At 45.7% G+C, this 16,224-nt stretch overlaps 1 protein-coding gene across 12 annotated transcripts in view; it reads left to right on the top strand.

The window, feature by feature from the left end:
• Positions 1-16,224, top strand: part of NAV2 (neuron navigator 2) — a 398,333-nt gene that overhangs the window by 267,574 nt on the left and 114,535 nt on the right. For all 12 annotated transcript variants that reach the window (XR_009009169.1, XM_057552146.1, XM_057552147.1 and 9 more), the window contains one exon: positions 6,374-6,496. Coding sequence is in view for 11 of the 12 variants with exons in the window: in XM_057552146.1 (XP_057408129.1) it covers positions 6,374-6,496 (123 nt within the window). In the remaining variant the exon portion in view is untranslated. The remainder of the gene's footprint in view (positions 1-6,373; positions 6,497-16,224) is intronic.

The raw sequence follows: 16,224 nt of genomic DNA, 5'->3' as shown, positions 1-16,224 counted from the left end.
TTGGGGTGGTCCATGATAGAGAAGCAGCAGCAACCTGTTCTTTGATTACGACTCACCTTTATTTGATTTTTAGATATTAAGGCTATGCAGTGGGTACGGTCTTAGAATTGCTCTGTGATACGTTTCCGTACTTGTCATTGGAGGTGAGGGCAGCAGGGGGGTGGATTGGTAAATGAAATATGCCATATTTGCCTCAGATTTTGTGCCTCAAACCGGAGGGCAAAGCAGTTTCCAAGTGTTTCATTAGTAAAATTTTAAGTGTTCGCCTAAATTTTAGTGCTGCAGTCTTACTATTATGATTATTATTTTTGCTGGAGAGGAGAACTGAACTCTCACATCCTCCCAAAAAGAGCACTGAAAAGTTTAAAAATCTGTTTTTTTCCAACCATGTTTTCGCATTTCAAATGCATCTTCTCCCCTTAAGTCAAATGTAGCAGATTCTTTTTTGTCACTAAGATCAACTTTCTTCAAAAGGATGCGGGCAGCTTTGTTAGACTTGCTTGTCAGTTTGTCCTTCCATGACCCAGAGTGAAATTTATTCATCTGACTTCTAAGAGGCCCTAAACTAAAGGGATCCTTTTACGGGTTGGTCCAGAAACTCAATTTACATCCTAATAAACTTAGAATATAAATGTCAGGCCTATTGTAATGGAGTAGAAGAGCACTGTGAAAGCATTGGTTTTCTGGGGACTTGGGTGTTGGTGAAACTCAAATGCAAGGTCTTTTCATCTGCCCACATCATTTTCTTTAACCTTATACAACGAAGTATGTGTTGATGTATATGTTCATATATTTATATTGATGTTGGCAAGGAATAGTTTTTAAATATGCAATTCTTTTATTCCATTTTTCTTTGCTACGTTCACATTTAAACCAAATGTGTGTCCCAGAAATACAGACAAGCTGACATTTCTTTGAAGAAAAGTAATCACTGAGGCTCGATTTTTTTTTTTTTTTCTGTCGGTATTGCTTTCATTTCTTGCCTCTGAGAGTTTTTAATTTTTTTATGCTGTGGTCTATTAGGAATACACTGAAATACATCAGTGTACATATTTTTCTCCCTTCCCATTCCCTCTCACCTCCCCCAGTTCTTGACAAAAGGTGATTCCCTTTGCGATCAGTGCGCGAGCCCGTTTGTATTCCTTATGCGCCAGGTTGGGAACTTTGGGAAGGAGGGGTCCTCTTTCCCTCCTTCTGAAGGTGACTCACAGAGCCAGTTTCACTTGTTCTACATTGTTGCCTCACTATGTGCATTTAAAGAAGGAGAAGAGATCTGTTGACACCGTTGGACTCAGAATTTAGCGTATTTGTTCTGACAGGTCCTATGAGATTCCAAAGCTTTTTCATAGCTCCTGTCAGTTACACAGGATGCACCTATTTTGTTGAGAAAGTTCCTTGTCATAGGCTTTTTGCCTTCACAGGTCTCTTTTAGCTGGAGGGGTGGTGAGGTCTACCATGCAAGTCTGGTCATTCCCCGAAGGTCTGGGGTGACTCAGACAGGATCCAGACAAGTGGCGCGTTCTGAAAAATCTACAGGAGATAACAGTGAGACAATGCTCGCCAAAAATGGAGTGTTGAATGGTGGAGGTATCGAAAACCTGTTACTCACTAGCTTACTACCTTCATAGCTTCCCTGGCTTCCGGGCAAAGGTCTCAGCCCAGCCTGGCCTCCCAGCCCTTCCTGACTGTGCCCCGGTCCCCTTGCAGTCAAGCTCCTGTCTTTGTTCCTGCTGCGCTGGCAACAGTGAACTACTTCCCATCCTCTTACCCTCCTCTCTGCTTTTTACATGTTATCTATGTGCCTAGATGGATCCTCCTCCTTTGGCTGGCAAACTCCTATGCACCCTTCAAAGGCCAACTGTGACTCCTTCCCCTTTATGCGCAGAGCCTGTCATACATCCATCTGGAATACCGCTCATCCTGCAGTAGGAGAGTTACCTATTTACATATCTGAGACCCTTGTTGACTTTGAGCTTCACTGAGCAGGACAGGAATGAGACCTTTCTGTCTCTGTAACCCCAGCCTGGCACAGAGCACGTAATGTTTGTGGAATTGAAAGGGGAGGAGGGACTGCAGAGTCGCTACTCAGAGATACGAGCCATCGCTGCTGCTGATAGTAACAGCAGCTAATCAATTTTAAGGGTTCCTGATATAGCAGGCTCTGGGCATTATACACACTGTCTCAGTCTACCCACCACGGCCCTGTGAGGTTCATGTGTAGTTTCACTCATCTTGCAGATGAGGAAACTGAAACTTGGAGAAATTACCCTCCAAAAGTGACAAAGCTGGGATTAGAACCCACCTACCTGTACTTGATCTTGACCTCAGTTTCATTGTCTTCATCTAAAAAATAGAGATAAAAATAACACTTGATAAGACTCTTTTGAAGATGTCATGACTTATGTGAGGCACGTAGCACAGCACCCAGCAAACATCAGTAACCGTTAGTATTTGCTAACGGTTTGTATTTGATGCACACGAGGGCCCTCAGCTAGCAAGGGGCAGGGGAGACTCTGAACCCCGGACTCGCTGACAAGTTAGAGCCATGCTCCTAACTCTGATGCTCGTGGGCCACCCCAGGGTGCCCCAGCCTTGAAAAGCAAGAAAAACACCCCACAGACACCCTGTCTCTTTAGCAGAGGCTCCCGCTCTCCATCCAGGAGCCTCTGGGGAAGCAGCGGAAGGAGGAGGCAGAGAACCCCCTCCACCCATCACTGCGGAACTCGGGAGGACCGTGTGGAAATTGTTCAGTTGCCTGGTGGCTTAGGACCCCAGCAAGCCAGCCTTAGGATATTACCAGCACCTCATTAGGCTCCAGCACTAATTATTTATTTCTCCACGGAGAAGGAAAGTGTGGCCCTGGTGCTCAGGGATTCGGTCCCTAGATCAGCTGGTTCCTTTCCTTCTGACCTCAGGCAAGTCACTGCATCTCCGCCCAATGGGAGCCTCTGATAAAGCTCCCAGAGATGGGATGCAGCCATCCCTCCCAGCCTCCTGAGCCTTCAGGAACATAAGCCTTTTCACCTTCCAGGGCAAGGGCTGGTCTTTTAGATCAGCACACCAGTGACGGCTTCATCTCTAAAATGATGCTTCCTAAAGGGATGAACTGACAGCAGTCTATATTAATGCATTCAGTAGCCAATTCCTGTAGAAATTTGAGTTGAACCAAAAAATGTATGTTTTTCATTGAGACCAGAAGAGTTATTAAAAATATATACAGAGCTTTTTATAAACCAGACTACTGTATTTGGTGGATAATAATTTTAGAAATAAATACTTTAAGTTCTTGAGTGTGAGGCTGGTTCAAGTGACAGCTATCTCCAGTGCTGTGCTGTCTTGCAGTGAGAGGACATAGAATATTAAAAAAATATGATTGAATATGTTTTTACAAATCTCTGGGAGAAGAGGTAAATTCCCTCTTTTCCTTAACCACCTCTGACTCCTCCCTCCCTCCTTCCCTCTCTTTCTTTCTCTCTCCCTCTGTCTCACACACACGCGCGCACACACACACACACACACAGACACACACACACAAAATGAATGAAATAGATCTGTAAAGAAACTGGATCGTTGTCACATTGGTTACATTTGATTCTGGCTTTCAGTCTTTGGTGCATTTGAGAAGGCAGAGGATCCTGATTTATCCTTGACTTTCCCCTCCTCTCTGCCTAAACAAAATCAGAATTCCCAGCAGCAGTGGACACGCTAAGTTAGCACATCCAGTCCCGTCTCTCCAAGGCCCCCCACCTTCATCAGTGGTCAGTTTTTGACACCACCATCTTGCACCTGGTGTTAGTGGGCTGGGGGCTGCAGCACATCTCAGCATTCAGTCTCTGGAATGCTCACCAGCCTCTGCCCTTGGCCTTCACAGAAAGCCAGGGCTGTGTATGTGTGGGCCTCCGTCTACATGCCCGGGTAAGTGTAATTGCCCAACCGTGTGTGTTGTTTCACCAGCAATAAGAATCCAGCAGGGAAATGAATGCTAAAATTAGTTTGTCCTTTGACAAGATCTCCCCAGTTGAAAAATTTTTGTTTATCTATATGGCTGAGCAGACTTTGCTAAAATCGAAATTAACTGCCTTGTTTAATGGTGCAGCAGATTGTGTTTTGAAGAGTTTCCACTGAAATCTCCTTGAAAGGACATTTACTCTAGAAAGTCTAGTCTCTGGCAGAGTTACTGCATTTTTCTGTAGGTGTTTTTTTTCTCTCCTTATGTTAATTGTAGGATGCCCACATGGAGTCCACCACTGGACCCAGGGTCACTACATCTGTTGGGTGAATGGGTGGGTGGGTGGATGGGTGGATGGATGGGCAGATGGGTTGACTGACAGGTAGACAGTTTAATTGCCATATGTCTTAGATGTCAAATTTGCTGACATTTAAGAGGAAGAAGAACCTGTAATTGGTTTCCTCCCAAAATGTTTTTTGCTGAACTTCACCCTATGGCTGTATCTTTGGGCTTCATTCAACAAAAGCAATATTTATTAAGCGCTTAGTATGTATTAGGCACATGGGATATAGATTTGAACAAAATAAAATAGTCCCTGCAATCAAGGAGTTCACTATCCAGCGTGGGGACCAAGCATCCAAAAGTCATTACACAAACAGTTATTTAACTATAGCTGCAATCGCTGGGGTTTTTGGTTTTTCTTTTTTCTTTTTTCTTGAGGTATAAGTCAAATACCATAAAATTCACCATTTTAAAGTGTACAGTTCGTTGGGTTCTAGTATATTCACAGGGTGGTTTTTATCGTACAGTTGAGTGAAAAAAACCAGTCTGTTGTGTTATTTTGCTGATGCACAAACAATCGGTTTGACTGACTTCAGCAGATTTTCCATTATGCTGGCATTGTGATCATTAATGTCATAAACGGGGGATGAATGGGGCCATCAGATAAGTCAATTCAGACATGGTATCCTGGAAGCTGCCCTAAGGAAGAGTTCTTTTGACCCAAAACAGAAGCTCCTTCTCACCCAAGATGGCTTCTATGAGAACTTTCTCCTCTGACCCTAACTTGACCCTACTGGTTCTGGGAAACCTCCACAGCGTCCTGTAAGTCCATTTTTCTAAGAATATATCCTAAGAAGTTCCTAAACTAGAGGTGGAAGAATCTCAAGGGTTGAGAACCCTCAGGATCTACACCATATATTCTAAAGCCAAGATGCCAAATGCAGTGAAACATTCCATGATGTAGCTCAGCTGACTGTTGCAGCAAAACAACCACTCATTCATTGGTCTTCTTACTTCCTATTATTTGACTTGAAATGCAAATCACTTGCAGTTTCAGATGCATTGCGGGTCTATCTGATAGGGCCCATGTGGGAATTTAAGGGATCTGAGTTTGGATTCTGGCTCTGCTCAAATTTTGCTTTGAATTCTTGTTCTCCTCTGGAGATGGGGGTCATGGCACAAGCAGTCTCCTTTGTGGGGTGTCGTGGAGGAGCGAAGGTACATGAAGTAAAGCTGCTTTGGACCTGAACTACCTCCTACTGGTAGCTAATCTTTCAGGAACTGGTCTGATTGGTAGATAGTCAGCCATCTATACAGAAAGTCTCAGGGGTCTCCCCTTCCCCCTGACAGCACTGATTTCATCAGAAGATAGCTTTGTGGCATCACCAAGAGATCTAGAAAAGTAAGGGAGCATTACTGTTATTCAGAGAGTTTGGGACACCCGCCTTAAGACATCAGTATCAGAGGTGAAATTTACCCTTGTAGCTACTTCAAGATGATGACTATCCTAATAACGTCTTCTGTTTATACGATCTTATACAAATTATAGAGCGCTGTGATATTCCTTATCTCACTAATTCTCATGTCCACCTTGTGATGCAGGAAGGCTGTGATATTCACACAGTTTAGATGAAAAACACAGGACTCAGAGAAGTGACTTGCCCATGACGGCAAAGCTGGCTCTTGTATCCTCCATCTTTTCTTTCTTTTCCTCTTAAAAGCTTGCCTACTTTTTCCACTGCACTGTTCTGTAACATTTTTCCCTATGATTTGCCGATGACTTGTCAGTTCCATTCACAGTACTTAGGTAAAACACCTGCTTGTATAACTGCTGACATTAAAAAGAATGTCATGAATGCATCTGACAGTTAATTTTATTTACTAGTTCCCTTCTGCTTCATAGATTCCTGTGAGTTTGGGTTAATTAAGCCGACTTATTTTTGCTAGCAAGCTGGTGATCCTTTGGGTTGAGTCAGCTGAGTTATCCCTGGGCTGTGATCGGTGACAGAGCCTTGGGAAAGCCTCAGTTCCTTCCCCCTTAGAGCACGGGATGGCCATGCAGGGCTTCTGGATATGAACCGCAAGATGGCACAGGACTTGCTCTTAACCATACATTTGCGTTATCCTCTTCTCCTTTCAAAGGTACATGACCGATGGTGGACTTGGCCTCTACACCCGCCGCCTGAACCGGCTCCCTGATGGGATGGCTGTGGTGCGGGAGACCCTGCAAAGAAACACCTCCCTGGGCCTCGGAGATGCTGACAGGTAAGCCTGCTCCACTTGGGGCTGCCCAGGTGTGGAGGTCATTCCAGAGGGGCCTGAGAAATGAGGGCGGTGATAGTGAGAGCGGATGGGTGCTACTTTAACCCACCAGAGAGGTTGGGAGGCCTTGAAGCTGGGCCTGGGATTAGGAGCTGGCACAGCAGGAGGGAGAGGGCTGCTGACCAGCTCTTGCATCCTGCTTCTGGGTAGGATGGTGCTTCTGACAGCACGAACCCAGCGATCTGAGGCTGGGCAGTTTTTGGTGTTGTTTTGACTGTTGCTACTGCATCTTTATCAGTTCAGCAGGCCCTGGGGATCTGCTTGGCTTCCTCTGTTAGCCAGCTTTCTAGGTATTGCACCTTGGAAGGAACAGAGTCCCTGGTGATGCACAGAAGGTCTGTGTGTAGAAGAGAGCTCTCCTGGCCGTGGCTGAGCGGGCTTCCCCATAATTCTCCGGTTGCCTGGTGATAGGAGGCAAGGCTTAACCATGTAGCTTTATGCACTGCATGCTGAGTAGTTGACATGACAGGACTTGACCGGTCTTCATTGCTTCAGCGACAAAAAGAGCTTCAGAAAACACTATAATAAAGAAGAATATTTGGCCTCTAAGTTTCTAGTCTTTACTCTGACACAAACCAATTCTATGACCATGAGCAATTTATTAAAGAAGGGGCTTGGACTGTATGATTTCCAAGATCCCTTCCAGCTCCGATGTGCTATATTTCTAGATTTCAGTACCCTTTAATGATCTGACTGTTGAAGGATTTTTCTGGCATACTTGACCTCTTTCCACATCTGGGTTGATGAGACATAACATGGAATTTTAAATTTATTTTTATTTATTTATTTTTGGCTGCATTGGGTCTTCGTTGCTGTGTGCGGGCTTTCTCTAGTTGTGGCGAGCGGGGGCTGCTCAGCAGTTGTGGCACAGGGGCTTAGTTGCTCCGCGGCATGTGGGATCCTCCTGGGCCAGGGCTCGAACCTGTGTCCCCTGCATCGGCAGGCAGATTCTTAACCACAGCGCCACCAGGGAAGTCCCCATAACATGGAATTTTGATATGAGTGGTTTGAAATCACTGTGCCAAATATTTGTATCACAAGCCCAGCTTCTTACTATTCTCTTAGCAGGACATACTTTTTTTTTTTTTGCTTGTTATTCCTGTTAGCTTTAATCACATGTTTAAATTAGAATCCTTGACTCTTAAAAACCTTAATTTCTAGTGAAAACTAAGAAGTAAGCAATTATGAACTGAGCAGGACATACTTTTTTACAGAGAGTGATGTAACTTCTGTAGTTCTCTGGCTTCAGAGAAATAGGGCAACATTATTTTGAAGTTACCCCCAGAAATGGAATTTGCTGAAGAGGAATCCTCACCTTCTCTGGGGAAGACTTGGAAGCTTGGGCTGGTGTGGAGAGTGCTGAATTCGTTATCGGGAACATGGCATCTGCCCAAGGCCCAGGCTCTGCCACCAACTCGACTATGTCCTTCTCCGAGTCTCCCCAGCATCCAAGGTGGTGGTTGATACCAGAGAGGACAGAAGTCTTTCTACTACGGTGCCAGCTCAAGTCAGCTTTTTTCCTGTAATTTTATTTAAAGTATTGGTTTGAAAATTCTATAGAAAGATGAACCGTTTGAGAACTGCTCTTTCTAAGGCTAAAACTCTCTATAACTAAAATCTTCAGAGTAAATATCAGCAAAAGAAAAATCAGTTGTTGTAACACCCCCACTGGAGATTTCACAATTTGCTAAATTATTTTGCTTATTTGCGTTCTCTTGTAAACATGGAGTTGCTTAGTAAATCTATTAGCATAAAGTGAAAGCCTTTTTCCCCTTGTAGCAAAAGCAGAGTCTGCAGTAGGCAATTTAATTTAATGCTTCATTGCAAGGTTAATGGAATGATCATAGATCACAGCTGAGCTTGTTCCTGCTTTTGGAGGTGGAGGATTTGGGCGGGAACTGGAAAGATGGGTGACATTTGTTCTGTTGTTCCAGCTCAGCCCCTATGGTGGGACCAAGTAGACAACAATGTCTCCTGGTTCTCTCCAAGCTGGAATTGCTCAGATGTGGTCATTTAAGACTGATTGGATAACCGACCAACTTTAAAAAAAAATATATTTATTTATTTATTTATTTTCGACTGCATTGGGTCTTCGTTGCTGCACGTGGGCTCTCTCTAGTTGTGTCCAGCAGGGGCTACTCTTCATTGCGGTGCGCGGGTTTCTCATTGTGGTGGCTTCTCTTCTTGCGGAGCACGGGCTCTAGGCGCGTGGGCTTCAGTAGCTGTGGCACAAGGGCTCAGTAGCTGTGGCTCACGGACTCTAGAGCGCAGGCTCAGTAGTTGTGGCGCACGGGCTTAGTTGCTCCGTGGCCTGTGGGATTTTCCCGGACTAGGGCTCGAACCCATGTCCCCCGCATTGGCAGGCGGATTCTTAACCACTGAGCCACCAGGGAAGTCCCCTGACCAACTTGTAAAGAAAGAATTCAGGTGGCTTTGAAAAAAGGATTTAATAATGCTTACAAATTTTCTATTTTATATAAAAGTTTTGACCTGTAGGCAGTGAGATATTCTGCATTATTCTTGAATATGTTAAATTTCTTTACTCTCCAAAGTTAGTGTAAACAGACCATAAGAATTCTTTATCTTTGGCTAAGTTGAAATAGCAGTAGATTTATTTCTTTCAAGTTCCTCATGTAAATCTCTTCCCAAAACTATATTCTACATGAGTGTGTCCCAAAGTGAGAGGCTAACATTAATAGTACGGGAAATAATTTTAGATGGTAGACAGGGAAATACTTCTTTTTAACAATTACATTTTAATTGTAATTTTAAAAAAAATACCCTACAACTAGCATCTCAAACCCATGATTTTACAAATATTGCTTAGGGTAAGGATAGTGTAGGCTTGGGATGATTTAACGTGAAATATCAAGGAAGAATATCACAGATGGTGTGCAGATATATTAAAAAATAAAAAGTAGTATGCAAATGGCTGCAGGCTAGGTAATCCTGTTCTTATCCTTGAATTGGAAATATGTGGTTTAAATAATTTAGACAAGTGAAAAAAAAAATGCAGAGAACCCAGCACCTTTCCAGAATTCTTCCCTTTTAACCTGAAAAAAAGAGCTAAGGTATTTCCGTGAAGTTTTTTATGAAAAGACAGCCCGGTCCTTAAGGATTCACACACAAGCAGTAAACTACATGAGTTCTACAAAGGAAACAGGAAAAGTACTGAGAGATGATTTCTGATGAGCCCTCAGCAAAGGGAAGGCAAGCACAAGAAGGGCGGACCACCTCACAGTGCAAACAGGAACATCATTGACCTTGGCAGTGCAGCCCCGCAGGGCAGCTCTCCGGGGGAAGGCCCTAAAGGACGCCGACCCACCAGGCAGGCCGTGGCTGTTGGCGACGGGATGTAGCTGGGGTATCTTCAGGGTTATTAAAAGTAACTGATAGGAACGTGTACCTTCAGAGTCTGGGAAACAGAGACCATATCTGTTTGTGAGTCTCGTTATGTCACCAGCCAGCTTCTGAGAAATAATAAATGACGATCGTAAATTCAAGATGCCAAGTCTGTCCTTGATCTCCTGTCACTCTTTAGGGTTGCCACCCGTGGGCTCTAGTTTTTACCTGATAGTCATCAGGGGCAACTTTCAGCAAACTAGAGCCAGCTGTCTGAGAAGGGAGGATCAAAAGGGACAAACGGAGGTAGCTTATTACAAGCTGTTGCCCCCAGATAACAGATAACTAAAGAGAGCTTTGGCATGGAGGTCTGTGGGCTCGCAGCCTGGGAGAAGGAAAAAAAATAACAGGGAGGGCCCAGGGGCTGGGCCCACAGTCTCATGGTTTGTGGAACTCCGGCTGGTTGCACACACTGCTGTCTCCTCGGAACCCATCAGAAGTTCTTGAACTCCAGTGAGTTGAGTGTTTTCAAAGCTTAAAGGTCAGCTGTGGGAAAGTTTCCACTCTCAGGTCCCTTTCTTTGTCCCCCGAAAGCACCGCTGTGTCCCCTTCCGGCATCGTGCTTTAGCAAGCAGTGGGCTAAGACAGTTAGATGCTCCCCCGATGGTCATGTACGTGTCATTGAGAGCACGTGGAGGGCAGAAGCCAGGCTTCTGTGCACATAGCTGCCGAGGAGGACTTTGCATTACTTGGTAACTTTCTTCTCAACCATTAAAACGCTTATCGAACACCGGTTGCTTTTATTAATTTAGGTAGTAATAAAAATAGCAGAAAAACTAATGCCGCGTGTTAAAACGTCAGCCTGAGACTTGAACAAAATGAAAATTGCCCTCTGACATCACCAAACAGGAAGGAGAAACTATTTTGTTTTGTTTTGTTTTTCCCTTGTTACAAGATTTTCAGTGCCCTGCAAATTCTGCACATTTTAGGTATTGAGATGGCATTTCAGTTGGGCTTCAGTCATTGTATAAACTGGACTGTCTGCATTTGGGACCCAGGCCTTGGTGCTCGGAGCCGTCCCAGCTTCAGCTTGAACAGGGAGTCCCACAGTGTGAGGATGTAACTGTGCAACCTGGTATTTGACCAGCCTGCCAAGCCAGGCCCTCCTTCCTCGGTGGGAGTGTCACAAGATCTCCAAGAGCCCAGGGCACTGCTTGGCTTTGTGATTTGTGTGGAACAACACGGCCTCCTGGCACCAAGCAGTGCATTCACAGATTCAGGCCCGACCTGGAGAAAGGAGTTGAATCCAGGCCAGAGCACCCCAGCCAGCAGATGCAATTGGTAGGAGCCCTCGCCATGTGGTAGGTCCCCAACCCAGCTATTTCTTAGGCATCGCCCCTGCTGGGATATGCAGGCTAGAGGGAGCACAGATGGGAATGACTTCTCCCCTCTTCCTCCCTTCCAAGCCTGGGGTAAGGAGAACAATGGCCCCCCAAAGATGTCCCCGACCATATCCCCAACACCTGTGAATATGTTACCCTACATGGCCAGGGGAATTAAGGTTGCTTATCAGCTGACGTTTAGATAGAGTGCCTTGGATTATCCAGGTGGGCCCAATGTAATCACAAGGTCCTTAAAAGTGGAAGAGGCAGGAGAGGGGGGCAGAGTGATGAGGTGTGAGAGGCACACCACCCGCCCTGGCTGGCTTTGCGGATGGAGGAAGGGGCCACAGCCAAGGAATGTGGGTGGCCTGTATAAAAAGGAAAGGGCAAAGGAACAGATTCAGCTCCCCTCCAGCCTCCAGAAATGAATGTAGCCCTGCCGACACTGTGATTTCAGTCCATGAGACCCAATTCAGACTTCTGCCTCGAAGAACTGTAAGGCAGTACATACTGATTGTTTTCACCCACCAAGTTTATTAGAATTTGTTACAGCAGCAATAGAAAACTAATACGCATCTTTACCAGAAAATAATAAAACACAAGGAGGAAAGGGGCAGGGTGGGAGGGATTGGGAGACTGGGGTTGACACATATACGTTATTGATACTATGTATAAAATAGACAACTGATAGGAACATACTGTATAGCACAGGGAACTCTACCTAATGCACTGTGGTAACCTAAATGGGAGGGAAGTCCAAAAGGGAAGGGATATCTGTATGTGTATGGCTGGTTCATTTTGTTGTGCACTGGAGGCTAACACAACATTGTAAAGCAACCATACTCCAGTAAAAATTAATTTAAAAAAAAGAAAATAACAGAAACAATCATAGTCGCTATTTCCTGATAGATCGCTATATACAAGGAACTGTGCCGAGCACCTTACAAACTTTGTGTCATTAATTCCTAACCCTGACCCTTTGAGAGGAGGTATTATCCTAGTTTCATAGGCTATGAGAGGGTTAGGTTGCATACACAGCTAACTGTCTATAGTGTCCAAGCTGGAATTGAAACCCAGGCCCACCAGACCCCCCAGAGGCTCTAACCACCTGCCATACTGCCCGCTCAGGGAGCCCTCTGTGCAGGGATTCTTCCCTAGTTCCAGCCCTTATCTTGGTGTCATCTCGTTAAGTGAGGCCCTACTCACTAAAAAGGTAAACAATGCCCAGATGCCTGGAAAGGCGAACTCCATCCTTAAGGGACAATGCAAAACAGTTTGCATTAAGAGGGAAGAGGGAATATTTCTTGACTCCTCTCCCTCCATCCCACACTTTTCTCACAGGGACACTGCAGATGGGCTGACCCTCATCCCTATCCCATCGTGATTTCAGGCCTCAAGGAAAAGGCCTTTCTTACACAGTGCTGGGCCAGTTTACCCCTTAGCCTCCTTGCAGGTTTGGAGGAGGGATGCCTGTTTGTGGATTCTGACCTGCTGCCAACTTGGGTGGTTTGCTGGAGGAGGGGTCCACAACTTCAAGATCCCAGGCCAGGGCTGATCCTTCCTTTTAATGATCCCAGAAATCCAGGACCCACAGAATCTGCTGAGATTCTGCAGTCATTTGAAGAATTCTCCCTGCTGCCGGCTTACCACTGTAGTCCCTGAAGCATTGCTGGAGTTTCTCTACCCAGAGTTTGGGGGTCTGCAGGTCTACTTGGCTGAGCCATGGTCTAAGGAGGGCTCCCCTAAAATGTTCCCTCCCTCTCCCTCGCTGTCTCCTCTCTGTGCCTTTTGAGCACTGTCATTTCCTAATCTTCCTGCCAAGGGGGCGGGGTTTGCCCTTCTTTTATCACTAATCACACTTCATACCATCTCTGGCTGCCAGTATTTGAGCCCTGTTTCCCTTGCATTCATGTGGTGGGAGTGCGGGACTGAAGATCTGTACCGCCCAGTGTAAGGACCCCCAGTGGGATGTGGCCATGGCAGTGTAAAATAAACCAAATTAAAAGTCGGCTTCTTAGTCACGTGAGCCACATTCAAGTGCTCCCAGGTCCCACGTGATTTGGGGCCACCATATTGGAGAATGCAGACACTCTTCAGTAGATAGAGAACATTTCATCACTGCAGCAAGTTCTTTTGGGCAGCGCTGATATAGACCAGCTCATTTCTATTTCAGAAGGCAGCTGTGGAGTAAAGAGAAGACATGGAGTTTGCTGTAGAGGGACCCTAGGTCTAGTTAAAACTCCTGAGTTTCAGGGTTTTGTCTCTAAAATGAGGACAGTATTCACACGTGCCTCACAGGACTGTTGTGAGGAGGGCCCAAGGTGACGGTAGGGAAAGTGCTTTATAAAGTACGGAACAAAGATAAATACATTGATTATTCTTCAGCCTGCAAGCCATTCAGGGCAATCTGGCCTCTAGCCCTCTGCAGTTCTCTTACCTTTATATTTAGTTAACTAATAGTTAAGCCCTCTTCTTTCCGTAACAGCTTAGAGTAACTATGTATAGTAAAAGAACAATTGTAAATTAAAAGAATGAAACATTAGGACAGAAGGAAATGTTAAGTTAGAATATGACATGTAGAAAAGGGAGAAAATTGAGAATACAGCTGTACATAAGGTCCTACATGGTTGTGTATTTGCATGGTAATTCAGCATTGAGATTCCTACTGGACTAAGTGAAAATGAACTTTGCCTTCCTGACTGTTTCCATAATATTTTGTCTTCATCTTGCCTTGCTTGGCTCAATCAGTTGATCTCTCTCCCTCTCCCCCTCTCTCCCCCTCTCTCCTTCTCTCCCTCTCTCTCTCTCCCTCTCTCCCTCTCCCCCTCTCTCCCTCTCTCTCTCTCTCTCTCCCCCTCCCTCTCTCTCTCTCCCTCTCTCTCTCTCTCTCCCCCTCTCTCTCTCTCTCTCCCTCCCTCTCTCTCTCTCCCTCTCTCCCTCTCTCTCTCCCTCTCTCCCTCTCTCCTCCTCTCTCCCTCTCTCTCCCCCTCTCTGCCTCTCCCCCTCTCTCCCTCTCTCTCTCTCTCTCTCCCTCTCCCTCTCGCTCTCTCCCCCTTCCCCCCCCCATCCCTCTGTCACCCCCAGCCCTTCCCCTCTCTTCCTCTCTCATACTCCTGGCCTCCTCCTTCTCACTGTCTCATAACTGCCTATTATACCCACTAGTGCCCCCAAGCGTTTTCCTAGTCCTGCATTCCAGGGTTATACTCATTTTCTTCGAATAAGAAGATGCCTCTAGTACAGTGCCCAGCATCAATGATCTTCATTGTGTTTCTTTTCCATCCCTTTCCCCTTTCTTCTCCTGCCCGTGTGTAGCAAGAGAACACAAAGTAGGAGAGAGTGAAAGTCACTTTCATTTTAAAGCTCATAAAAGGAGCCTTAGAGGCAAACCTCTATTTCCGTGGTAACAGGATAATAATTACTGCATTGGCCTTTCCCAAGGGCCTCTTTTCTGCTGGTACCACTGGCTTCCTTTTTAAGTAAGAGCGGCTGCTTGTGGAATGGGTGGGCAGAGGCCACCTGTGCTGAACGGGGAGCAGCGCTGACAGGAAGCAAACCATCTGCACCTTCAGCCACAAAGGAATTCTCCCAGGGGGTTGTAACAAGAAGAGAAAGAATGGTCTGTGGAGTATCATTTCTCATCCATGCAGTGTTTTCACTTAAAAAAAAAAGGCAGTAGAGTGGCCGCACGAGAACCCTCCACTCCCTTATGCTGCCCGACTTCATGGCTTTGTTCCAGGGCATGCCATAGGAGAAGCTCAGTGGAGTGTGTGTACATTAGGGGACAGGGAAGACAGTCACTCCCCCAAAGCACATTGTCCAAACATGGTGCCTTTTCAATAGTTGCTTAAAGGTAATCTGAAGACTTGATGGTTGTCCAAAGTATGGATGAGAAGACATCTAGCAATACAAAAGCAAGCGTGACAGGTCAAAGAGAAACAACCATGTGCTTCCCTGGCGGTCCAGTGGTTAAGACTGCATGCTTCCACTGCAGAGGGCGTGGGTTCGATCCCTGGTCAGGGAACTAAGATCCCATATGCCATGTGGCGTGGCCAAAAAAAAAAAAAAAAAAAAGACCAAAGGAGGCACCTTTTTCTGTACTTCCTCCCCCAGAAACTTGAAGCATAGGCCCCCATCCCAAACTCAGAATCTGACTATGCCTGTGCCCTGGAACAGAAAATAACATCACGTGTTTTAATCCGAGTACCTGGGCCAGTCTTTGCATCAGTTACGACAGGCTAGGTTGTGCTGCATAACAAACAACTCCCAAAACCCACCCTCAGTATCTGGCCATTGCAGATCAGTGGGAAGCTACGTTGTACATCATTCTCACCCTAGGACCTGGGGTGCCAGAGAAGCGACTATTTAGAGCATTGACAATGTCCATGGCAAAGAGAAGACACACTGCCTCTTAAAGCTTCTGTCCAGGAATGGCCCCTGTAACTTCCACTCATTTGTCATTGGCTGAAGGAAGTCACAGGGGTACACTTAAATTCAGAGGTGAAGAGAAGTACATTTTTGCCAGGTGCCTGTGAGAACAAAATATGTGGAGAACTCCTTAGTGACTATCATTGTTTTATTGCATACAAGTGGCGACCTGAGCCTAATACCACCGCCACCCCACCGCATTATGTAACCAACTCTGAATCATGCAGTTCATCACATATTCACTACATACCTATCAGATGCTGGGCACCATGGCGCCTAGTCTGACTGATGGCCTAGGTCGGGGAGGGTGAGCCCGTAGCTGAGGAACCCGCTGACTGAACTGGATGAGGAATTTTAGACAATGCTATGGGTCAGTTGCATTTCAACAAAGTATTTGGCCTGTATCTTGATATGTGACCGCTTATAGAAAATGCTGATGACTATTTAATATTGACAGAGCATCTCCCATGCACCAGGCCCTGGGGATCCAAAGGTGAGTCCAGTCATCGTCCCTGCTCCCTG

This window comes from Balaenoptera acutorostrata, chromosome 9 (genome assembly GCF_949987535.1).
Source record: "Balaenoptera acutorostrata chromosome 9, mBalAcu1.1, whole genome shotgun sequence".
Classification (NCBI taxonomy): domain Eukaryota; kingdom Metazoa; phylum Chordata; class Mammalia; order Artiodactyla; family Balaenopteridae; genus Balaenoptera; species Balaenoptera acutorostrata.
Note: the sequence above shows the minus strand (reverse complement) of the source record. Positions and strands in the feature narration are given on the sequence as shown.